Consider the following 26,851-nt stretch of genomic DNA (forward strand, 5'->3'; position numbering starts at 1 on the left):
AAATATAAAATATCGGCTTTATTTGAAAAAAAACAAAAACATTATCATGGATGGAAACTACAAGTTATAATTTCATTTCAAAGACATTAGTATTCAAAGCAAAATAAAGCAACATTCCCACACACTTAAAAAAGAAACTTAAGCACCAAACATACATGCAGAGACTTCCATAATCCCAAGAACATATTTGTTCATCCCCCGTTGCTTGTTTCTGAATCTGACTCAGCAAAATGTCTGATGAATTTGATGAAAGATGTAGTAGGTTCAAATAACTATGCTTAATCTGGGAATGGCAAACCAAGTCAATGATGATCCAAAACAACAGCTGTCCTGACTGACCAAAGAGCTGGAAATGTGTACTGTCGACAGATGGAATTCTTGAACAAAATTCAGCTTCCCGTTCTCTTCTCTGCTCATGATACGTTCAAAGATATAATCATGTGTTAGTTTCTACACAAGAGACTGACTGTTACTGCATGTCAGCTTTCACTAATGTGACTCACCCGTCATTTGACACAGACTCAATACTGCTTTCAATTTCTAAAATAAATGATACAAAAAAATAACCTGGACTTTTTTAAGACATAGAAAAGGGAGGTAAAGAAGAACTTGAAAAGAAAAAAAAAACACCCACTCATCTATAAAACCAGTCATGTGCTTCTCTGATAATATGGTAACTCAACATTGGGGGTGAACAGTTCCAGTGAGATTTATGTGAGGTTCAGGACATAGATTAAATGTCTGAAAAAAATGTGTTTAAACCAAGATGTAGTATATGATAGTCAGTCGTGTCCGACTATGACCATCAGAACAACAGAGGAGGCAACTGCTGTTCCGACTATTTGGGCTAGAATTTGATTATAGTGGAGAGTGTCTTGCCCAAGTACATCCCCACTCTCTCGGCCAAGAGGGTTTTAGGACAGTCGGCGTTGGGATGGTTCCCAAAGGCCAACTAGCCCACAAGGCTGCAGCACTAAGAGCCAGTGCAATTTTGCCTCCTAGTTTGAGAGTCATAGTCCTTCACAAAAGACTAAGCTGTAAATGGTTTCCCATTGACTGGAGAAACCATTGATAATACAGCTCTCAGTTTGCTGTTGGCCCAAATGTAAACTTATGTCAATCTGTGATATAAGCCGAGTGTTGGGCCTAACCAAGATGTAGTAATCACTGATCATCTGACACAGTCCGTGAATAAACTGTACAGATCTGATTACAACCACATACTGTCTGTCTTGTTTCCCTGTGGGCATACATACACCTTTGTGATGCATCTTTCTTCTGCTCACTTGACCACAACACATTTCATCAGCATTTTTTACATGTGGTAGTTTTGCCCTATTTTCGATTTAATTCAGCAACTTATACAAATGAAATATATTTCTCCTTGACTAGAACCTCTACACGTATAAACTACATGAAAAACATCACACCCTTCGCCACCAACAAGTCCTCTTCAGTCCAGAATCACAATAAAAATATCCACAAGTCAGGCAACAACTGCACATGTCTGACAGCACGAAGGCACGCAAAAACAGTGACAGACAGTACAGAAAGGCACACAGCATTGACTTTACATTGATCTGTCTGCCTGCACGTAGGATGTAAAGTCACTGTAAAACTTGTGGAACTGGTGTTTCATTGGCTAGGTCTTTTCATTTTTGTTCTTTTTCTGCTGCTGGTTCTGTTGCATTACCTTTTCACCCCTCATCGCCGCTACGCCTGTAAGCAGCCAACACCACTCTCCCTCTGTCACACACAGGGTCCACATGGACCTGTCAATGTTTTGCTGTTATGAGGCCACACAGTGGATATTTAGGTAGGTTTTTGTTTGTTTGTTTGTTTGTTTTTTACACTGCTCTCTCATGCCACTCATCCTGAGTCCCCCATGCACAGCCACAACTGAGTTTGTCTGTCGCTGTCCCAGTGTTGGTAGTCCACAGGGAACTGTTGATGTTAGGTCACCTCCAAGTCACACACTAGAGGAGACCCTGCAATGCTGCTGAGTCACTTTGGGGGTGTTCAGTGGTGCCTGTTCTGATTTAATGTACTGAGGACACCACCTACTATGCCACCTGCTGATGACAATAACTGCTTAGTCTCGGGGCCAGAACAAGTGACCTTCCTGAGAGTGGAGGGCACCATCACATCCCTCCAATAAGGTTTGTCAAAGTACCTTTTACTCCCCTCATCCCCCACCCACAATTCATGCTGGCAATTAAGACTTTGTGCATCACTATATACATACTGAACACTGCTATGCACATTCATTATGAGTATCTTTCCCCAGTCACATCAATTAATTAAAGCTGATTTCATTTGTGTCTCCAACTCTAAAGAAAAAATATGCGTCCAAGTCACAAAATCTACCAATGAAATATTTGTCCAAATGTCAAATCTACTGAGATATTTGTCTAAAAATCTGTCTTGTGTGCTGAATGAATGTTTATGATGTAAAAAAAGACTCAAAGTCACTGTCCCAATGAAATTCTAATGATGTAGCAGGCTCAAAGTTACTCTCCCATCAAAATGCTAATGATGTAGCAATCTTAAAGTAAGTTTCATTGATATGCAAATGATGTAACAAGCTCAAAGTTATTCTCTCATGAAAAAATGCCAATGATGTAAGAGGCTCAAAGTTACAGTCCCATGAAAATGCTAATGCTGGAATGTACATTCTGCCAGACTGTGATCTGCCTCATGGCTGGAGGGCAACTTCACAGTATTCTGCCTATGTTGGTCCAAGGGAGTTAATTAAGCATTTACTGACAACATGTGCTGGCTTTGTTTAGAGTTTTCTCCCTTCATCTATGCGGTGGCCTGAACAATTTTGAAAAACCAAAAAAAAACCCAAAACACCTCAAAAACGGATATGTTCCAAAACCAGTGTTGTTAATTTGTATCACATCACAATAATAGACTGAAAATTTGCATGAAACATAAAAACCGATATGTTATCAACACCTTACTCATTCCACACTTTTTTTTTTCAAACCCAAAAACTTGCTTTACAATTTCAATCTTTGCAAAAACAAAAATATGCAAAACCAAACAAGTCTTCCAACGCAAATACAACACAAAAAGAAAATTTTTTTTTTAAAAAGGAGACGTTTTCTACCTATAAACTGAGGAAAAATATATGGAACTATTTTCAGTGGCCTCTCTGTCTCATATACCTTCACCTTTCGGCAACATTTGAAGTGGTCCGCCCCTCCTCTCTGGACCAAAAGGGTTAAGTACACACATCAAAACAATTCAACACACCTCCACACACACGAAAAGAAGTAAACGTAAACGGTGACTGTCGTTTCTTGTTTCCTCCCTGCAAGAAAATACAGAATGTCTCTCGTTGATAAAGCGTCAGGTACTTAAATGACCGCTTGGCCCAAACAAACAAAAAAGTTATACAAATAAATAAAGGCAAAATGAAGTGAAAAGAACATAACCCCAATCAGCCGTGGGACAACCAGACCCTCATTTGAGACAGATCTTTTTATTTAAAGCCGTACTGTTTTGGCAGATATACAATGCTCGAGCAATTAGTCACTCTGATTATGAGTCATTTCTTCTGCATTGAAATTTGAAAAAGTCACGCATAAAAAAAAACAACCCAACAATAACACAAAAGAGTTTCTTAAACAAAGAAGAAACACGTACGCATGCATCAAAACAAAACCCATACCCAACCACCCATTCCTACAAGCGGCACCCAACCCCAACTATTCACAGAAAATAAACACACAAAGCAACTATGAAAACAAACAAACCTCAATCAGCCTGAGAATGAAACAAACAAATGCAAAAGTACCAAGATCTAAAACTCTGATCAGATCAAACAAAGGCTTCAAAAACAAAGGAAAAAGCTGAAAACAAACAAGATGTGAAAGTTCTGTAATTTTCTGACCATGAGGCGATTTTTTCTTTCTTTTTTGTCAAACTTGCCCCCTGCGTCTTATAAACAAATGTGCCTTATTTGTGGATAAAAATTTCGGAACATACAACAAAACAGCATAAGCTTTAAGACAAAGAAAATGACATGACTTTAAACATCTAATCAAATCAAACAAAGGCTTTGAAACAAAAACAAGGAAAGTGAAAAAAGATGTGAAAGATTAAATTCATCAAGCAAAGGGTTTACAACAAAATCAGAAAGAACAAAAGTACAGGCTCCTGAAGCACAGGTGCTGTTTTCTAGTGGCCCTTCTTGGCTTTGGTGCGAAGACGGAGGTTGTCGTCAGAGGCTGTGTTCTGGTCCACTTCCGGCAAGGAATCATAGTCATCATCCAGCATCACACCTACAACAGGCACATGCTTGTACACAAATGTCTTACACGGTTAACTCACTCCAGACAGAAGGCCCTGATCAAGGCCCTACTGTTTACAACCATTTCAGAGAAAGGGCCCCAATCGGGGCCTTAGATAGTTTTGAATTTTTGGAGTGGCACCTAATTTCCATACTGATGTTATGAGCTAAGAATATCTTAACTGACCTTTCCACTCTCCACTGCGACCAATAAATGCAGTGTGTGTTGCTGTGCTCGCCAGCAGGGGAGTTAATTTTGTGTGACTGGTTCAAGTGAACAGTGTGTGTCAGCAATGGCGTCTCACCCAGTTCGTCTCAGTCACAAGGCAGGACAACAGAATTAGATGAAGGGGCCCTATCGTGGCTGTATAACATTCTGAATTTAATCTGTTTCAAACTCTTTGTGCTTTTCTGGATTCGTCTGCAAGTCATCAATGTGTGCAAATTTCGAACAAAAAAAATATGGATACTTTCATCACCTCACTGTATGACAGCATAAGAAGGGAGGAAGTTTTATATTTTGTCCCCAAATGACTTATTATCTTACCAGTTCATAGATTCTGACATGTGTTTTTTTGGCAATTTTCTTTCTTACCCATACAAATGGGTTGTCTGTAGGGAAAGGCAGGGAAATAACCAGCAGTACTAAGTGAGTAAAATGAACCAGAGAAGTAACTTCGTGTTACAATGCAGACTTATACCCAATGATCATGCATGGTTTACAAACCGCAGAAAAAACCCAACAACTCTCGTGTTCCAGAGAAATAACATATTACCATACAGTTTCATATACCCTTATCTTGTATGGTTAACGTACCAGAGAAATAGCATTCTGTGTTACCATACAGACTTATATAGTCAAACACTTCTGTATTACATGGTTTACAAACCAAACAAATAACTTTTTGTTACCATACTGTTTTATATACCCTTATCTTGCACGGTTTACAAACCTGAGAAATAGAAATTTTTGTAACCATACAGACTTACAGTTTTATACACAACTATTTGCAAGGTTAAATGAATCATAAAAAAAACCTTGTGTTACCATACAACTTTATACATCCCTTCCTTGCATGGCTAATAAACCACATACATTACTTTGTGTTGTCATACAGTTTTCTACATGGTTTTTGAACCACACAATTAACTTTATGTTACCATTACAGACTTATCAGAGGACCTGAAACTCATGTATTAATGACCTTGCTTTTAAGACTTCTTTATGTCTCTTTTGCATGTTTCTACTTCATCTTTCATGCTTATTTGATTTATTTTAAGCGCTTGATTTGCAAAGTGCTTAGAGCTGGCTTCTGCTTGTATCACAGCGCTATAAAGAACTAACAATAATTGTGTACTAACATCCCTCCTTCACATATGTACCTGCCAGTTATATGGTCCATTCACACTGCATGTCCATCCCCAAATCCACTCCTTGAAGCAAAAAGGTAAAGCCACATAAATACTGCGACTGACTCGCCATCCCAAAAAAAGGGATACGTTCATAGAAACGCAACCACCAATCTGTTACAGAAACACACACACACACACACAACACACACACACCACACACACCGCAGAGCTCCACAGAAGACTGACCTTGACACAACAGGGCTTTCACTGTGGGTTCACTGACTAGTATCACGTGCTCTACGACACACGAGTTAGTCACCTTTTGCCAGCTTCTTCTTGCTGGGGGAGCGCAGCTTGCGGCTGGCCATGCTACGCTCACGCAGCTTGCGCAGGTGGAAGGTGATGAAGTTCCACATCAGCCACGCCTGCATCAGGCAGATAGCCGCCAGGCAGTTGATCCTGTCACACGATGATAATGATAACGATAATGACGATAATGATGATGGTGATGATGACGATGACGGTGATGATGATGATGAAGGTGATGAAGTTCCACATCAGCCACGCCTGAATCAGGCAGATAGCCGCCAGGCAGTTGATCCTGTCACATGATGATAATGATAATGATAATAATGATGATGATGATGATGAAGGTGATGAAGTTCCACATCAGCCAGGCCTCCATCAGGCAGACAGCCGCCAGGCAGTTGACCCTGTCACATGATGATAATGATAACAATAATGATAATGATGATATTATTGATGATGATGATGATGATGATGATGATGAAGGTGATGAAGTTCCACATGAGCCACGCCTGTGTCAGGCAAATAGCCACCAGGCAGTTGATCCTGTCACACACTGTGATGATGATGATAATGCTGATGATAATGCTGATAATGATAAAGATAATGATGATAATAATAATAATGATGGTGACGATAATGATGGTGATGATGATAATGATGACGATCATAATGATAATGATGATGATCATCATCATAGCCACCAAGCAGTTTACTCCTGTCACACACCATCATCATGATAATAATAATAATGACATTTGTTAATATTATCATTATTATCAACATTATTATCATTATCACTATTATCATATCATCGTCATAATAATAATAATAACAAAACTAAAACAATAATCAAACAATGCTGGAAGTATTAATTTTCTGGCCTTTGAAAAAAAAAAAATTTTTTTGAAGCAAACAAAAGGACAGTCAGGAAGCACACAGAATCATGACTAGTCAGGGCAGTTTGCAGGAAAGTATATTTGACAAACTTAGCACACACACACACACGCACACACACACACACACACACACACCACACACACACACACACACACTTTTACCTGACAATCTGTGTATTGTAGTTTCCTGTGGGTGGGTCAATGCTGGGTTGGCTTGTTTGTTCAAGGCCATACCTGGCATTGAAAACAACAACACTGCAGTCAATGAAGAGTTTAACAATAACCACAATCAATTAAACCACCAATACCAACAATTTCAAGACTAAACAGTCACACAGAAGCTTTTAATCACAAAGTCTATAACTTTTAATAACTTTTAAAATGTTAAAACACCAGGCGCCTGGATAAAATGCATAAAAAAAAAGCCAGCTGATGCCCCTTGAATAAATCCTTGTCTGCTGCATTTATGAGAACTGTGATTTTTCTGGGAAGAATCCTATCAGAATCATGGAGCTTTAAAACCATAGTTTTATCATAAATTCAAATTCAGGTGGAACATTTTGCAGCTGTGCTTTAACTTTAACAGAAACAATTATTTTTTGTTTTGTATCAATAATAAAGTGAGCCAGAACAAACCCTGATCACTTTTTAGACTTTTAAGGATATATAAAAGCATGTGATTTTTGTTGTTGCAAATTCTTAAGAAACATATGCTGTTAACATTGTGTGAAGACAAACCAGCTATGTTTAAGTTAATGTGAAGACAAGCCAGCTGTATACTAAAGAAACCAGTTGTATGCTGTTAACTTAGTGTGAAGACAAACCAGTTGTATGCTGCTAAGTTAGTGTGAAGACAAACCAGTTGTATGCTGTTAACTTAGTGTGAAGACAAACCAGTTGTATGCTGTTAAGTTAGTGTGAAGACAAACCAGCTATATGCTGTTAAGTTAGTGTGAAGACAAACCAGTTGTATACTGTTAAGTTAGTGTGAAGACAAACCAGTTGTATGCTGTTAACTTAGTGTGAAGACAAACCAGTTGTATGCTGTTAACTTAGTGTGAAGACAAACCAGCTATATGCTGTTAAGTTAGTGTGAAGACAAACCAGTTGTATACTGTTAAGTTAGTGTGAAGACAAACCAGCTATATGCTGTTAAGTTAGTGTGAAGACAAGACAAACCATCTGTATGCTGTTAAGTTAGTTTGAAGACAAACCAGCTGTATGCTGTTAATGTGAAGACAAGACAAACCAACTGTATAATGTTAAGTTAGTGTGAAGGCAAACCAGCTGTATGCTGTTAGAGTGAAGACAAGAAAAACCAGCTGTATGATGTTAAGTTAGTGTGAAGGCAAACCATTTGTATAATGTTAAGTTAGCGTGAAGACAAGACAAACCAACTGTATGCTGTTAAGTAAGTGTGAAGGCAAACCAGCTGTATGCTGTTAGTGTGAAGACAAGACAAACCAACTGTATGCTGTTAATTTAGCGTGAAGGCAAGCCAGCTGTATGCTGTTAGTGTGAAGGCAAACCAACTGTATGTTGTTAAGTTAGTGTGAAGACAAACCAGCTGTATGCTGTTAGTGTGAAGACAAGACAAACCAAATGTATGCTGTTAAGTAAGTGTGAAGGCAAACCAGCTGTATGCTGTTAGTGTGAAGACAAGAAAAACCAACTGTATGTTGTTAAGTTAGTGTGAAGACAAACCAACTGTATGTTGTTAAGTTAGCGTGAAGACAAACCAGCTGTATGCTGTTAGTGTGAAGACAAGACAAACCAACTGTATGCTGTTAAGTAAGTGTGAAGGCAAACCAGCTGTATGCTGTTAAGTTAGTGTGAAGACAAAACAGCTGTATGCTGTTAAGTTAGTGTGATAGTGTGAAGACAAACCAGTTGTATACTATTAAATTAGTGTTCAGACAAAGCAGGTGCGTACTGTTAAGTTAGTGTGAAGACAAACCAGCTGTATGTTGTGTGTTAAGTTAGTGTATGAAGACAAGTGCAAATAAAAAAAGCTAACAGAAACCCCAACACTGCAAGCGGGGGTCCAGACTGACCAGAAAGTGAGAACAGCCAGAGTGATGGTACCCAGCCGAACCAACACAAACAGCACGTTGAAGACCATGAACCTGTAGGGACACACAAACACTACTATGCTATGACAAAAGGAAATCATTTCATGAAGGCCATGAATCACACAAACACTACTATGCTGTGACATAAGGAAATCATTTCATGAAGACCATGAATCACACAAACACTACTATGCTGTTACACAAGGAAATCATTTCATGAAGGCCATGAATCTATTGGGACACACAAACACTGCTATGCTGTGACATAAGGAAATCATTTCATGAAGACCATGAATCACACAAACACTGCTATGCTGTGACATAAGGAAATCATTTCATGAAGGCCATGAACCAGACAAAACTGCTATGCTGTTACATAATGAAATCATTTCATAATGCGCATAAACCTGTAGGGACACACACACACTACTGCTATGCCTCTCACCCCTCTCACACACGGTCACTTAATCGAGTTCTTATCAGATTGCGTTGACTGAGTGCCAAGAAAATCGCTCACACTGTGTCCTACTAAAAATTTGGTCACTTTCTGTCGTCAGCGACAGCTGTACAGTCGGCATCACTCACTGATAGTCATATCTTGGCCAGTCTCTTCATTGCTCCCTTCATTTTCTATCAAATTGTCCGATAAAAGTTCATCACTGTCTTCTCCTTCAAATTTATGCTTCAATTCTTTCTGAGATTCAGCTAAAGAAAGCAATATTGGTTTTTTTTTGGTTTTTTTCTCAAGGCCTGACTAAGCGCGTTGGGTTACGCTGCTGGTCAGGCATCTGCTTGGCAGATGTGGTGTAGCATATATGGATTTGTCCGATGCCTCCTTGAGCTACTGAAATTGAAACTGAAATATTGGTTGATGATCATGATCGCATGTCTTGAGCACGGTGTCCGACATTTTGTTGAGCGAGCAAGGAGAGGGGCCATGCAAACACTGTGGCAGTAATCCAACCAAAATGTTTAAATAAAGGACTGCCTCATGATGTAGATGGGGTTTCTAGCTATGAATAGAATCTAGAAAGATTCCCCAAGCTAAAGCTACCAGTATTTTTGTCAATGCTCAATGCTAACCAGGGAAAAGTCAGAATATTTCGATGACGAGTTATCTCGTCATTGTGGCAGCGTACATGCTTGCGCTGACGAGTTATCTCATCATACAGGCAGCCTAGGGGTTAAAAACACTTCCAACAATCACCAGAACTGAAACTGAAAATAAAATGCTTGTCATGATTCAGACATCAGCTCCAAGAATTATGCATCACAAATTTTTCAGATTTTTTTCCCTACAGATTTAAATCACTCCACTGTTTTATCTCCAGACTGTGCCTCTGTTAGAGCACCCAAACAAATTGAATCATGGCTGAGGCCTCTTGGACTGTTTGTGACTATTTGTGGAGGAGAGCACTTCGAAGGAATAAGAAAGTTACAGGTAACTGCTGTGGCCAAATGGTTAGCATCACAGACTGATAACTTTGAGGAAGCAGGTTCAAGTCCAATTAGAGGTGGGTTTTTAAAGCCTGTGGCTGGCTCCAACTCAAAACTGATTATATATTTATATATATTGGTTTTTTGTGTGTGTGTATTTAATGTAACAATTGTAATTGTAAAGCGCTTAGAGTAAAATTATTTGATTAGGTGCTATATAAATAAAATCACTATTATTAAAACTGGGTCTGCTATGAGTTAAAATGACAAGACTGGTACCTCACAGTTACAGATAAACCAAACTGCTACTTGCTGTTTTATCATCCCAAGGGCAACACACCCTCACCCAGTATTTACCTGATAAACACACACACACACACACACACACACACACACAGATATAACTATTTAAACCACCAACCCACTATGTGTCGTAAACTTACGCATGAGCTGCCATATCGGGTCTGTCAGAGAAATAGGTGAGTCGTGCTGAATGGAAGACAAACTCCACCAGGTAGTGCAGTACAAGCATGCACAGTGCCACACGGGAGAAACTGAAACATACATAAAAAAAAATACACACAAAAAAAAAGTGAAAATAAAACCGCAATTTATGAAAGTGAATAAAAGGGAATGCTTACTGATTAAGTCTCTCTCTCTCTCTCTCTCTCTCTCTCTCTCTCACGTTTTTCATGGCAATACAGGCAAAATCAATTAAATGAAGTGCACATGGCAGGTTTTGTGCATGTCTTCAGTGACATCAAGTAGTAAAGTGCATCCAAGTAAACACAGGCTGAAGAAAAGAAACAATTTGAAAGGAGGCAAGAAACAACTGAAGGAGGATGGAAAGTGATCGGGGAGGGAAGGAGGTGAGGGGTGATGCTTGACCCTTTGAGCCCTGAGTTCCTGAGCAATTTTAACCCTTCTGCCTGAGCTCCTGAGCCAAAATTTGCAAATAATTGGTATTTAATGTGTCACGGCAGATATAAAGAGTGCCCTGACCACCGCTTTACCGGTGGTAGAGAAAAATGACATAATGCCTAGCCACCAGTTGAGCGGTGCGTAAACACTTGTGTAATGCTTTGCTATTGGTTGGCTTATATTGAAATCGATCTTTTTTTATCCAAAGCACATGCACAAAACACAGTGAAAAGGCACGGCCATGTTGGTACTACGTTCGCTGACGTCAGAATATTACGGTTTTTCCTGACTGGCTCTTCAATAAAACATTTCCCTCACACAAACACTGACCCCATAGAAAAGACAAATGTCTCACTTTAGGAGGAATGCAGTCACAATGAAGACCAAATACAGAGCGATGTACTGTATCCGTGCAGGTATTTCCTCCTGGAATCAGACAGAAGTCATCCATGCAAAACACTGAACTATGTACTCTTTGAAATACTGTGTATGACTTTTGAATGTCTTGTGCACACAGGAGCGGCATCAGAGTGATTCAAACCAATGCCAGAGTCTGCACCAGTGAGTCACAGTGTAGTATGTGTAATTTCAAATAATTTCAATATGAAGCTCACATTATCCACGCATTGAGAACTTTGAATATTAAACAGAGAGGGAGGGGAGAGAAAGAGAGAGAGAGACAGAGACAGAGACATACACACAGACAGACAGACAGACAGACAGAGCAGTCATGAGTGGCTCATGCCATATGTAATTTTTTTTTCATGTAAAACATTAATTATTGTTATTATTATTATTACTATTATTATCACTATTTTATTATCATCACAATTCTAATGTCTTCTTCACAGTCATGTTAATATCACTCAAAACAAAATTATACACAAACCTGAAACTTTTCAAATAGCTCTTTAAGAAGCCATCAGAGACTAACATGAATTCCCTCTCACTCTTTGATAATTCTGGTTCATTCCATATAGGCAGACCATGTACACAAATATAAAGGTGCAAACACTGACTGAGGGCAGGACAGGTCGAACAAAAAAGTGCAGTAAAATCAAGCAGCAGAACAAAAGTGCAGTAAAATCAGTAAAATCAAGCAGCAGAACAAAAGTGCAGTAAAATCAAGCAGAACAAAAAGTGCAGTAAAATCAGTAAAATCAAGCACCAGAACAAAAGTGCAGTAAAATCAAGCAGCAGAACAAAAGTGCAGTAAAATCAGTAAAAATCAAGCAGCAGAACAAAAAGAGCAGTAAAATCAAGCAGCAGAACAAAAGTGCAGTAAAATCAAGCAGCAGAACAAAAAGAGCAGTAAAATCAAGCAGCACAAAAAAAGTGCAGTAAAATGAAGCAGCAGAACAAAAGTACAGTAAAATCAAGCAGCAGAACAAAAGTGCAGTAAAATCAGTAAAATCAAGCACAACAAAAGAGCAGTAAAATCAAGCACAACAAAAGTGCAGTAAAATCAAGCAGCAGAACAAAAAGTGCAGTAAAATCAAGCAGCACAACAAAAGTGCAGTAAAATCAAGCACAACAAAAGTGCAGTAAAATCAAGCAGAACAAAAGTGCAGTAAAATCAAGCACAACAAAAGTGCAGTAAAATCAAGCACAACAAAAGTGAGTAGTTCTATAGCTTGAACAGAACAATCACTTCTTTACATTCATGAAAGTACAGCATCTGCAGACAAGTGCAGCAATATGAAATCTGAAAGAAAAACAATCACACTTAAAACAAAAAATATTTGGCTTAACAGAATGTATTGATGAGTCAAGAAACAATCAGCCAATCTATAAAATCATATCCACAAAACTGAGCTTGAAGTTGTAGACACAGAATTTCTTAACACCAATCTAAGCTGATAAAAATGTGCCATCGTTAAATCAGCATGCAGATTCGATAATGCATGTAAATCGTGATCATGAGAGGCAGAGAAAGTATGTGAGTGAATCATGCTCTGTGGTGTAAGAGTGTGGTGTGTTGTTTGATGATATTCGCGCAGTGCGCGTGCAAGGTACGACTTCGTTGAAAGGTATAAACAGCAGAGTGATGGCCACTCTATGTTAAATAGATAATGGCATACCTTGGCTGTAAATGCCATGGACATTGACTTATCTTTTTTTCTCTCCATTTGTTTCTGTTTTTTGTTTTTAACAATGAAATGCAGTTATGAAGTGAGAATAAAAATTATGTGTCTAGGTTACAATTCCAAAATCATTATAATAATAGAGGAAATGTTAAAAAACAGTACTAACAGAGCACATGAACAAAACATGCAGTAAAATCAGTAATATCAACACAAAAAGTGCTAGTAAAATATTAAAAATAACATCACAACAAAAGTGCAGTAAAATCAAGCAGCAACAAAAGTGCAGTAAAATCAGTAAAATCAGCAGAACAAAAGTGCAGTAAAATGAAGCAACAGAACAAAAGTGCAGTAAAATCAGTTAAATCAAGCAGCAGAACAAAAGTGCAGTTTAAAAACAAGCAGCAGAACAAAAGTGCAGTAAAATCAAGCAGCAGAACAAAAAGTGCAGTAAAATCAAGCAACAGAACAAAAGTGCAGTAAAATCAGTTAAATCAAGCAGCAGAACAAAAGTGCAGTAAAATCAAGCAGCAGAACAAAAGTGCAGTAAAATCAAGCAGAACAAAAAGTGCAGTAAAATCAGTAAAATCAAGCAGCAGAACAAAAGTGCAGTAAAATCAGTAAAATCAAGCAGCAGAACAAAAGTGCAGTAAAATCAGTAAAATCAAGCAGCAGAACAAAAGTGCAGTAAAATCAGTAAAATCAAGCAGCAGAACAAAAGAGCAGTAAAATCAAGCAGCAGAACAAAAAGTGCAGTAAAATCAAGCAGCAGAACAAAAGTGCAGTAAAATCAAGCAGCAGAACAAAAGTGCAGTAAAATCAAGCAGCAGAACAAAAGTGCAGTAAAATCAAGCAGCAGAACAAAAGTGCAGTAAAATCAGTAAAATCAAGCAGTAGAACAAAAATGCAGTAAAATCAGTAAAATCAAGCAGCACAACAAAAGTGCAGTAAAATCAAGCAGTAGAACAAAAATGCAGTAAAATCAGTAAAATCAAGCAGTAGAACAAAAGTGCAGTAAAATCAGTAAAATCAAGCAGTAGAACAAAAATGCAGTAAAATCAGTAAAATCAAGCAGTAGAACAAAAATGCAGTAAAATCAGTAAAATCAAGCAGAACAAAAGTGCAGTAAAATCAAGCAGCAGAACAAAAGTGCAGTAAAATCAAGCAACAGAACAAAAGTGCAGTAAAATCAGTAAAATCAAGCAACAGAACAAAAGTGCAGTAAAATCAAGCAACAGAACAAAAAGTGCAGTAAAATCAAGCAACAGAACAAAAAGTGCAGTAAAATCAAGCAGCAGAACAAAAATGCAGTAAAATCAGTAAAATCAAGCAGCAGAACAAAAATGCAGTAAAATCAAGCAGCACAACAAAAGTGCAGTAAAATCAAGCAGCAGAACAAAAATGCAGTAAAATCAGTAAAATCAAGCAGCAGAACAAAAGTGCAGTAAAATCAAGCAGCAGAACAAAAATGCAGTAAAATCAGTAAAATCAAGCAGCAGAACAAAAATGCAGTAAAATCAATAAAATCAAGCAGCAGAACAAAAATGCAGTAAAATCAATAAAATCAAGCAGCAGAACAAAAATGCAGTAAAATCAGTAAAATCAAGCAGCACAACAAAAGTGCAGTAAAATCAAGCAGCAGAACAAAAAGTGCAGTAAAATCAAGCAGCAGAACAAAAATGCAGTAAAATCAGTAAAATCAAGCAGAACAAAAGTGCAGTAAAATCAGTAAAATCAAGCAGCACAACAAAAGTGCAGTAAAATCAAGCAGCAGAACAAAAGTGCAGTAAAATCAGTAAAATCAAGCAGAACAAAAGTGCAGTAAAATGAAGCAACAGAACAAAAGTGCAGTAAAATCAGTTAAATCAAGCAGCAGAACAAAAGTGCAGTAAAATCAAGCAGCAGAACAAAAGTGCAGTAAAATCAAGCAGCAGAACAAAAGTGCAGTAAAATCAAGCAACAGAACAAAAGTGCAGTAAAATCAGTTAAATCAAGCAGCAGAACAAAAGTGCAGTAAAATCAAGCAGCAGAACAAAAGTGCAGTAAAATCAAGCACAACAAAAGTGCAGTAAAATCAAGCAGAACAAAAAGTGCAGTAAAATCAAGCAGCAGAACAAAAATGCAGTAAAATCAAGCAGCAGAACAAAATTGCAGTAAAATCAAGCAGAAGAACAAAAGTGCAGTAAAATCAGTAAAATCAAGCAGCAGAACAAAAAGTGCAGTAAAATCAAGCAGCAGAACAAAAGTGCAGTAAAATCAAGCAACAGAACAAAAGTGCAGTAAAATCAGTAAAATCAAGCAGCAGAACAAAAAGTGCAGTAAAATCAAGCAGCAGAACAAAAGTGCAGTAAAATCAAGCAACAGAACAAAAGTGCAGTAAAATCAGTAAAATCAAGCAGCAGAACAAAAAGTGCAGTAAAATCAAGCAGCAGAACAAAAAGTGCAGTAAAACCAGCCGCCGTGGCGAAGTGGTTAGCGTCGCGGACTGACGGCTGGGAGGACGCGGGTTCGAATCCCAGCGGAGGTGGGTTTTTCGGCCCGTGGCCGGCTCCTACCCAGAGTTGAGTGTGCTGTGGGCTTAAATGGGGAGACTGGGACCACACAGTCGAGTGTCATCCACTTCAAGGATGCATCTTTGGGTGTGTTGCTCTAATTACCTGACCAACACTGCAAGTGTCTGTATCTCTCGGGCCTGGTTAACGCCGGGATATCATTATGACAGGAAGCGAAGAGTACAGCCTTGTCACGCAGTCCCAAACCAAAATGGACCTCCATAGCAACATTGTCATCATCATCGTCATCCTCCTCCTCCATCGTCATCAATATAAAACAAAATAGTCTCAAAGTCTGTGGCCTTTCATGCCCTGCTCTCATGGTGACCTCAGTTTCGATACCCCTCCACTTCCGTGCTTGGGGTGAGTCCTGTCAATGTCGTCAGTGTCGGCGGATTCATGGGGGGCTGTTGTTTGAGGGATGTGGTGGCGGTCTCCACTCTGGGAGAGACGCTCACTCAGTCTGGCTCCGCGACTAAGCCATTATTGTCGTTAGTAGGGGGCTTAGTAGGTGGTGTCCTAAGTACGTTAAAACAGAACAGGCACCACTGAACACCACCGAAGTGACTCAGCAGCAGTGCAGGGTCTCCTCTGGTGTGTGGCCTCCTGGCGACCTAACATCGATGGTTCCCTGTGGACTGCCGACGCTGGAACTGCGACGGACGAACCCGGGTGTGGCCGTGTATGGGGGAATCTAAATGAGCGGCGTGGGAGTAATGCCACTGAAACGGCGCAGATGATGGGGCAGCAAAAAAAAAAAAAAAAAAAAAAAAAAAAAAAAAAAGTGCAGTAAAATCAAGCAGCAGAACAAAAGTGCAGTAAAATCAAGCACAACAAAAGTGCAGTAAAATCAGCTGGAACAAAAATGCAATAAAATCAATTAGATCAAAAGTGCACTAAAATCAATCAGCACAAAAGTGCACTAAAATCAATAGTGAAAATAAAAATCACACTATAGAAGGGTAATCTTTTTTTTAAAGGTGTAGGGGTGTTCTAGTAGCTGTGAACAGGAACACTCACCTTCTTTACTTTCTGAAAGTACAGTTCTGGCAGACAATGCAGCCAATATGAAATCTGAAAATGAAAACACATATCACACTTAAAACAAAATAATATTTGGCTTATACAGAATGTATCTGATGAGTCAAGAAACAATTTCATGCCTATCTATAAAAATCATCTCCACAAAACCTGAGCTTGAAGGTGAAGACCACAGGAATTTCTTCAACACCAATTCTAAAGCTGGATGAAAAACAGTGCCATTCTTTAATCATTCAGATTGATTACTTGATTGTAATGCGTGTTCATGAGGAGGGAGAGAAGTAGTGTGAGTGTGGCTGCCTCTGTGTGTGTGTGTGTGTGTGTGCGCGTGCACAGGTACCTGACTTCGGTTGGGGAAGGTTAAAACAGCAGGAGTGGACTGGGCCACGCCTTCCTATGTTAAATAGATACAGTGGTCACTGCCCCATTGGCTGTAAATGTCCATGGGACATTTGACCTTTATCTTTTTTTTTCTCTCCATTTGTTTCTGTTGTGTTTTTTTTTTTTAACATTTGAATGCAGTTATGAAGTGAAGAATAAAAATTATGTGTCCTATGGTTACATATATCCAAACATAATCATTATTAATAATAGAGGAAATGTTAGAAAAACATACTTACAGACTGCATCATTGATACACAACTTTGACATGAATGAAAAGGGATAATATCATACTACAAAAACATACTAAAAACTAATTTTTAAAAATAATTTCATTCATAATTTATTTCAATTCCATTTTTTAGCTGTGGCTGGAGGGCAGAATCAGAGCAGCCAACAAGAAGAGATTTGCAGTGATCTTGTCAAGACAGGATTCAGGAAGTAACAAGAGTCTTTGAAGCATCTTCAGTCTGGACATTTCTTATTGAACAAATCTTTTGACGGGCGCAATAGCCGAGTGGTTAAAGCGTTGGACTGTCAATCTGAGGGTCCCGGGTTCGAATCACGGTGACAGCGCCTGGTGGGTAAAGGGTGGAGATTTTTCAATCTCCCACGTCAACATATGTGCAGACCTGCTAGTGCCTGAAACCCCTTCGTGTGTATATGCAAGCAGAAGATCAAATACACACGTTAAAGATCCTGTAATCCATGTCAGCATTCGGTGGGTTACGGAAACAAGAACATACCCAGCATGCACACCCCCGACAACTGAGTATGGCTGCCTACATGGCGGGGTAAAAACGGTCATACACGTAAAGGCCCACTCATGTACATACGAGTGAACGTGGGAGTTGCAGCCCACGAAAGCAGAAGAAGAAGAACAACAACAAATCTTTTCCAGCCCACAATAACAAATCTGACGCTTTCATGACATGACGTTTCACTGACAGAGTGGAATCCATGACAAAGCCTGATTTTCTTGCACTTTAAGAGATGGTGGTGTCACTTGTCCGACTATGACCATCAGAACAGCAGAGGAGGCAACTGCTGTCCCGACCATCTGGGCTATAACTGGTTTTGTAGCGGAGAGCGTCTTGCCCAAGCTACATCCTCACTCTCTCTGCCATGAGGAATTTGGGACAGTCAGCAATGGGGTGGTCCCCAAAGGCCGACTAGCCCCACAAGGCTGCAGCACTAAGAACTAGTGCAATCTTGCCTCCAAGTTGATGAGTGGCAGTCCTGTGGTGAAGGCACAAAGCACAGTACAGTTTGATGCAGCAGAGTCACAAAACAAAATGTTATCAACAAACTTACCTGGATAATGAAGAAAAACTTGACAATGAATCTGAAACCAAAAAAATGCATACACATGTATAAGCACTGTCACAATAATGATTATTATCACCCTACAGATCTATGCTCCTCAAAGAATTCAATAAAATGGAATAAAATTGTGTAAGAAAAAAATACATGTTGAATTCTTAATTTTCTTAATAACCAAACTTTGAAAATTAATCTTGCTTGGATATGGGTTAGACTAAACAGAACATTTGAACAATGATCTATTTGAGAATTCTTTGAGAAGAACCAAACAGATTTCACAGAGTGAAAAAAAACATGTAGCGGAAGACAAGCAGACACATACACCTCCTTACACATGTGAGCACACATACCTGAAAACATAAACATTTTGGAGAGAAGGGGGTGGGGAGGCGGGGGTGGGGGGGGGTGTCTGATAAGAGTGTCAAAACAGTATTTCAGAATGGAAACTGGAAGATCAGGCAACTGTATAATGAATCAAAAGATACTGATGAACAAATTTCAAAGCTTACTGCCTCTCAAAATGAAAGTCTTGGAACCAGACATGATCTGCATTTAAACCATTCAAGACAGAAACCTGACTCACGGCAGAGATGAATGGTCCTGCGGGTATCCTTCCCAGAAATGGCTCAGGCCTGTCACGTAACCCCCCTGTCACCACACACACACAATCCCAAAGAGTGAACATCTCGCATATCATGAGGAGCATACGCATGGAACAGCACCGAAATCATAGCCACACAGACAGAGAACACAGTAGAGTGACATCGTGACCTAGTCGTAATGTCGTGACCTAGTCGTAAAGTGCACGACTAGGAAGTGAGTGTCCACAGACAGAGAACACAGTAGAGTGACGTCGTGACCTAGTCGTAATGTCGTGACCTAGTCGTAATGTCATGACCTAGTCGTAATGTGCACGACTAGGAAGTGAGTGTCCATGGGATTGACTCCCATATGCTGACTAGGATTTTAAATACCCCCTCCATTAGACCTTGAGTGTATGTCTATTTACAGTGACATGACTCCACCCCTTGCCTGGAAATTCCTTTACGATCCTTCTTCAGCCCCAGCCTTTCTCCTTAAAACAGTTTTCAATGGTAACCTTATCACTTTCACTCAAAGGCATGGTTGATCCTTCCAAACTGAAACTTTGGATACAGACGACAATAAAAAAAATCAATAAACTTGACACCCAGACAGGATATTTTTAGACACTGATTGACAGATGCCAACACCTGGCAGCTGGCATGAACATGATGAAGGTCACATTGCACAGCTCTGATACTGGATTTTTTGACATGCTGTTTTGAATTTTACAATACTTGCATAATTTGCGTCCAAACTTTTAGATGTTTTGCAGACTTGCTGATGATACCCTAAGGTTACTGTGTGAAAATTTTCAATGAATTCCATTACTTTATCACTGAGAAAATACTTGTCAAAAAGCAGTTCACTTTTTGGGGGGACACCCAATATATATATATATATAGAGAGAGAGAGAGAGAGAGAGAGAATGACAAAAAAATGACAAGAAAATGACTTTCCCCCTTCCCTTTACATTTGTGTGTATATATGCATAAATATATACAGAGAGAGAGATAAAGACAGAGACAGACACACACACACACACACAGACACACACACACACACACACACACACACACACACAGAAAATGACAAGAAAATGACTTTCCCCCTTGCCTTTACATTTGTGTGTATATATGCATAAATATATACAGAGAGAGAGAGATAAAGACAGAGACAGACACACACACATACACACACACACACACACACACACACACACACACACACACACACAGATTGCTGGAGATAACAAAACAAGAAATGACTTTCCCCCTTTGTGCATACATATATATATAGAAAGAGTGAGAATGCTGGAGATAAAACAAACACACACACACACACAAACAAGAAAATGAATGTACCCCTTTCCTCTTCCCTCCCAATGTTTCACCTGCAAGGCTTCATCAGAACACTATAATAATGTTGTCCTCACCCAGAGATCTACCCTTGTTGAAAGTGTTTTCATGAAGTGGTCCCAGCATGGATGTTGATATAGGAAAAATAAAACTGAATAATCAAAGTTGCAGGGCAAAGGGCAGGAGGCAGGGGAGGGGAGCTGGGGTTAGGGAGGGGGGTGCAGGGGGTATTGATAGGGGAGGCAGGGAGTGGGGGTTGAAATGCAAAGTGCTTTGAGCAGTATATCTGGAGAAATGCTCATATGAATGTCCATCATTATTATCATCAATATCATTATTATGTATTCTATTTAAAAAAAATTTTTTTTTTAAACCTGCTTCATGATACTCACCCTCACCATGATATCCACTCCCCACACCACTGACAACAGGTAGAACACCAGCAGCTGACCTGATTCGTTGAACTTGCTGTGCTTCACTTTGGACAGGTGCATCTTGCGGTTCATTTTCTGCAACATACACAATCAAACATGATCATAAGGATTTATTTTTTTCTCTCCTACAATCACCTTCAATCTTACACACTTACCGTGACCCACTGGTGCAAACTCCAGCCTGGGGTCTAATTCCTGTCCTGGGGAAAATACCACTCCACCCATGTGGAGAAACTGAAAGTAGCTGCAGCTAATAGCCTCCCTTAGTATATTAACTCCCTTCTGTTTACATCTGCAGCATCTTTTTTTTTTTCTATCAACCATCTTCCATTCCTGCAGCCTGTGCACCAAGTGGCTAAGAGTTTTTCTGTGCATTTCTTCTCTGTGATTTGTTTGTTTGAGCGACAGGCGCAAAAGCCGAATGGTTAAAGCATTGGACTTTCAATCTGAGGGTCCCCAGGGTCCACTATTATTTTTTTTTTATAGAAAATTCCCTGCCACTGAACAGGTTAAAACATCAAATAAGACTTGTTAGTAAAGGTGATCAGATTAAATCATGCAATTAAGTATAGATAATTTATCAAATAATGCCATAAAAGTGTCATGATTTTTCCTCTCACATTCAAAGCAACACACACACACACACACACACACACACACACACACACACAATTTTATATATAAAAAAAAACCAAAAAAACCAGACTCCGCACACATATCAGGAATGATGATTAATCTTTCATCAAAATCAACTGAAAATCAAGCAAGATCAACAGGAAGTGACTCTTTCATCCACAACTGACAGGAAATCACAGGAAAATCAACAGGAAATCACTCTTTCATTATAAATGGACAGAAAATCCCATCAAAATCAACAGGTAAACCAGACATGAGTAAATACTCATCATACGTTAAAGAACACAACACATGTCCATCATTTAAAACACACGCACACAAACAAAACACATGGATGGATCTGTCTCATGTCTTTTTTCTTTATTTGCCAATATGATATTTTTCCTTTCCTTATTTTTCCACCAATATTATGCTGATTTTTGTGTCTTTTCTTCCCACCAATGAAGAAAGTCATGTGCAATGTACTTTAAAAAAAAAACAAAAGCAACAATAATAATAACAATAATAATGTGCTCTTTGACTTGCATGCAACTGATGAGACCAAAACAAAAAGAAAGAAAAAATTGTCCCTAGCATTTCATTCAGTTGAATAACATACTTGATGTCAGACTGGAACGTTTAAATTTTGTTTCTTCAGTAACATCAACAATATACAGGTTCTTAAATTACCTGGGTTACTGCTACTAATTATCATAATGTATGTTTACAAAAACAGACTGATGTATGATTATGTCTGTGCACACAAATGGACTTATATATGATGAAAGGTATAGACACTACAGGAATGACACTCACATCCAGAACGTACTCCTGGACGACAGCGTGGAGAACGATGCAGATCATGAAGTAAAAGAAGACACAGCACACATCCTTCTTGCCCCACGTGTACATTGTCACCTCCTCTCCTGCCGAATCTGAAACAGTGTGGCCCAAAACTTTTTCACACTGAAAAGGGGGGGGGGGAAAGGTTAAAAGTCCTATAGTTGTTGTTTTTTACGGCCATCAATGCAGTGAATTCATATTCACTGTGTCTTGGGCTCAGCATAGGAAGCCAGGGCTCAATCCTCCTGTCAAGTTACAATAACTCATATTGACCCAATGTTTATTCAGATTTTCGACGGGTTCAATAGCCAAGTGGTTAAAGCATTGGACTTTCAATCTGAGGGTCCCAATTTCAAATCTCGGTTACGGTGCCTGGTGGGTAGAGGATGGAGATTTTTTTTTATCTCCCAGGTCAACATATGTGCAGACCTGCTTGTGCCTGAACCCCCTTTGTGTGTATACGCAAGCAGAAGATCAAATATGCACGCTAAAGATCCTGTAATCCATGTCAGCATTCAGTGGGTTGTGGAAAAAAGAACATACCCAGCAAGCACACCCCCTAAAATGGAGTATAGCTACTTACATGGCAGGGTAAAAACAGTCATACACGTAAAAGCCAACTCATGTACATACAAGTGAATGTGGGAGTTGCAGCTCACAAACGAAGAAGAAGAAAAATAATTAAGATCTTTACAAGTTCGCAGAGAATCAGATGATTATCTGATTGGAATTGTAAAAAATAAAGAACATTGTGAAGGGGGAAAAAAAGAAGAAAAAGCACATGCCTGTAAACAGTTAACTTGTGAATTTTTTTTTTTATGCAGTCTGTTTAACCCTCTTACACCCTCACCACAGCTGAACACAGAAAAAAGAGTCTATGTGAATGCAAGAGAGTTAAATCCGATCCTTGCATTCTATGCACCCTCTTTAGATCTGACTGATGTATTTTATGCAAACTGTTTAAATCTGATTAGTGCATTTTATACATGTTTAAATCTGAAGAATGCACTTTATGCTACCTGTTTAAACTCAGTTTTATTAGCAATTAGTTTCTTCTGCTAATATATATATAGGTGTCCCTGTGGTATTCTTTTCAATTTTGTTGTATCAAATTCATGTTGGAAAGAGATACATACCATTAGCCGTTACATTGTGTTGCAAAGTCATGAAGAGGAAAGCCACTGGACTGGTAGCCTTGAAAAAAGAACACATTATACACTGTGAATATCTCAGTACACAATACACATAATATAGCATGTCTATATATATATATATATATATATATATAGAGAGAGAGAGAGAGAGAGAGAGAGAGAGAGAGAGAGAGAGATTATAACTTCATATTTTGTGCCAAGCAACTCTCGCGATATCTTGTAAGTCTTCAAGGGAATTAACCCAAAAAGACATCTAGTGAATTTTGACCTCTATATATACTACACACCCACCCACACACACACACACACACACACACACACATGTACAGATTACAAATAGAGGGTGATTACATACACTCCATTTGACTTTGAGTTTGATCACACACAAAAAAAGAAAAAAAAGAAAGAATAAATCTTTGGTTTCCAGTAATCACAAGAGATGTGTACTGGTACCATCATTCCAACAGACAAATTTACAAAACACAGCATTTGGGAATCAGCTGATGAAAAACTGTTCTGTAAAAGTTACTTAATGGTCATGCCTTGGTTATGTCTGATGGCACTTGCTTGCAGTTGAAATGTCTAATGTTAAAAGGTTTGATCAACAATAAACAATAAGCAAAAATCAAGATGGTAATGACAATGCGCAGTATCTGTCTGTGTATCATGTACCGCGGCAGGAGCCCGCAATTAAGCTGCTATGACCAGAATAAATGCATACTTTATCAACCGACAAGTACTTGAGTAGACACACCCCTCTCAAAACAACAACAAAAGAAAGAAAAGAAAAGAAAAAATGGAAAAGAAAAAGAAAGAAAGAAAGAAGAAGAAAAAAAACCGCACAAAAAAACAACAAACAAACAACAAAAAAACACGAAAATCTTAACTCAGATGTAATGCTCCTCTACCACCCACACCAAAATCACACACACACACGCGCGCGCGCGCGCGCATACAAACACGCACGTACACACACACACACACACACACACACACACACACACACAGTCTGCCCCAAAAGTTCTGCAACAAGATGTTCACGATTGGAGTTCGCAAGGAAGTAAAATACCTGAAACATCAGACCGATCACGAATACCATCGTTATGCATGACACGATGTCCGCATGGTTCTGGATAAAGAACTCTTGGCTGAAAATTGGAGCGTTCTTAGCTTTTCCTCGTCGTGGTGGCATTTTCACGAATTTTCAGGTTTCGTTGGTTTTCAGCAGCCGACTTTTCCTACCGGTGATGTGGACAATGCAACAGGAAGTTGACGTTTGTTGGCATCGAAAACGTGGATAGGGCAAAGGAGTCGCCTGCAGACCCTTCCCACTGCATACAAGTCATGCCCTAATTACTTTCTCTCTCCCAGTCCTTACAGCACATTTCTAGTTTTCTTTTTTTTACCGTTTCAAAATTTTTCATTTTCTTCAATGCCTATAATTCTGCTGCTGTTAATAAAGAAAATAACCAAAATCCAGTGGATAACAAGCTTCCTGACCAAAAGAACTATAAGGGTGGTTCTGGAGGGGGAATCCTCCGAGGAGGCTGCAGTCAAGTTGGGAGTGCCCCAAGGTAAAGTCTTAGGCCCGTTGCTGTTCCTGTGCCACATAAATGACCTCCCTGCTACTGTGACATAAAAGTACGCCTGTTCGCAGGCTGCCTGCTCTACCGAGAAATATGCTCCTTCCAAGACCACCTCATCTTCCAAGCAGACCTCCATAGACTAGAGGTATGGGCAAACAACTGGGGCATGGGGTTCAATGCACAGAAGTGCTATGTCCTCCCAATCAAGGCCACGTCCTCCTATTTCTACATGCTCTGTGGAGAGGTTTTGAAGCATGTAAACCACAATCCATACCTTGGTGTCCTCATCTCCTTGAATCTGAAATGGTCAACCCACATCACCAACATCTGTAAGAGGGCTGGGTCGGTGCTTGGATTTCTGAGGCGTAACCTAGGGAACTGCCCCCGGAGTGTCCCCGACTGGCCTACATCACTCTTGTCCGATCAGTGCTGGAGTACGGCGCAATAGTATGGGATCTGTACCTGAAGAAGGATATTGATCGGCTGGAGCGAGTACAACGGCAAGCAGCTCGCTTCATCAAAAAAGACTACAGGTCTAGAGAAGAGGGCTGTGTTGACAAGATGCTCCATGAGCTGGGCCTTCCACCCCTACAAGAAAGTAGGAAACAACAATGGCTCACCACCCTCTACAAAATCAGCCATGGGCTTATCAAAGCAATGCTGCCAAAGAAATTCCTAACCCATGCAAACAGAACCAGAAGGAAAATCTGCCCTACAGCATTCAAGGACTGTGAGACCACCAGCATCGTTACTCACCATGCTGTTAACAACACCAAGGGCTACAAAATTCCAGATGGCACTTCAGAGCAGTACAGATGCTCCTTCTTTGTCAAGACCATCGAAGAATGGAACCACCTGGAAGAAACAACAGTCCAGGCCAGTACTGTTGCTGCATTTACAGCAGCGGTTGGCAGTTCTGCAGCCCCCAACTAAAACTAAAACTTATACTGCACATTAGTTAGTCAGGCTAGGTAGGTGGGGAAAGGATGGGGGTGGGGACCTTTTGTTTTTTGTTGTTTGATTTTGTGGGCTTGGCACTACCTTCTGTAGGGTCAGGGCTGGTAATGTACAGGATTGCCTGTATGTGCAAAGTGAAAAGCAGTAGCGATCCAGCAGCTCCACACCTAGCTGGTTCTTAAAAGTTTTAAAATATTTTTTTAAACTGCGCTCTCCCTGTTTTTCCGTCACAATATAATCAAAATTGGTTCGGCGACATACAGATCCAGATCCAGATCCAAAAACCTTTTCGGGAACATACATACATGACCACACTAACTTTGTAGCTCCATATGTTGACTAAGCATGTTGCAAAATGTGTATTTCTTATCCACAGAATGACAGACAGGCCATTTGTAAGGGGGCCTCAAATGTCATACAAGTCAAGTAAGGCCATGTCATACATTCATACATACATAAATACATACCAATGTCAGTTACCATTTCCAATGATTATACATGTGATGTAAACTGCTAACATTGGCAACAATACATACATTATCTGTTTGCCTCATGATTGACCTTTACCCCTGAAAATGGCCTACATGGTGGGTAAAAATGGTCATACACGCAAAAGTCCACTCTTGTACGAGGGTCATTCAATAAAAAAGGTG

At 39.4% G+C, this 26,851-nt stretch overlaps 1 protein-coding gene across 2 annotated transcripts; it reads right to left on the reverse strand.

Annotated features, from left to right (window-relative positions):
* Nucleotides 1–29: 29 nt before the first annotated feature.
* On the reverse strand, nt 30–24,918 carry LOC143291270 (translocating chain-associated membrane protein 1-like 1). Of its 2 annotated transcripts, none has more exons than XM_076601102.1 (13): nt 24,725–24,918; nt 23,638–23,695; nt 22,475–22,593; nt 21,008–21,118; nt 19,253–19,317; nt 18,661–18,691; nt 16,945–16,998; nt 11,644–11,714; nt 10,811–10,921; nt 8,913–8,984; nt 7,021–7,092; nt 5,973–6,112; nt 30–4,292 (listed from the first exon to the last, which is right to left on the reverse strand). In XM_076601102.1, exons 1-13 carry the CDS (start codon nt 24,845–24,847, stop codon nt 4,189–4,191), a joined length of 1,131 nt encoding a protein of 376 aa, XP_076457217.1. In that variant the 5' UTR covers nt 24,848–24,918; the 3' UTR covers nt 30–4,188. The 2 variants fall into 2 exon arrangements, with proteins under 2 accessions (XP_076457217.1, XP_076457216.1); XM_076601101.1 differs by having other exon boundaries at nt 21,002–21,118.
* Between the last annotated feature and the right edge of the window lie 1,933 nt (nt 24,919–26,851).

The sequence above is a fragment of the Babylonia areolata genome, chromosome 16, assembly GCF_041734735.1.
Source record: "Babylonia areolata isolate BAREFJ2019XMU chromosome 16, ASM4173473v1, whole genome shotgun sequence".
In the NCBI taxonomy this organism is placed as follows: Eukaryota; Metazoa; Mollusca; class Gastropoda; order Neogastropoda; family Buccinidae; genus Babylonia; species Babylonia areolata.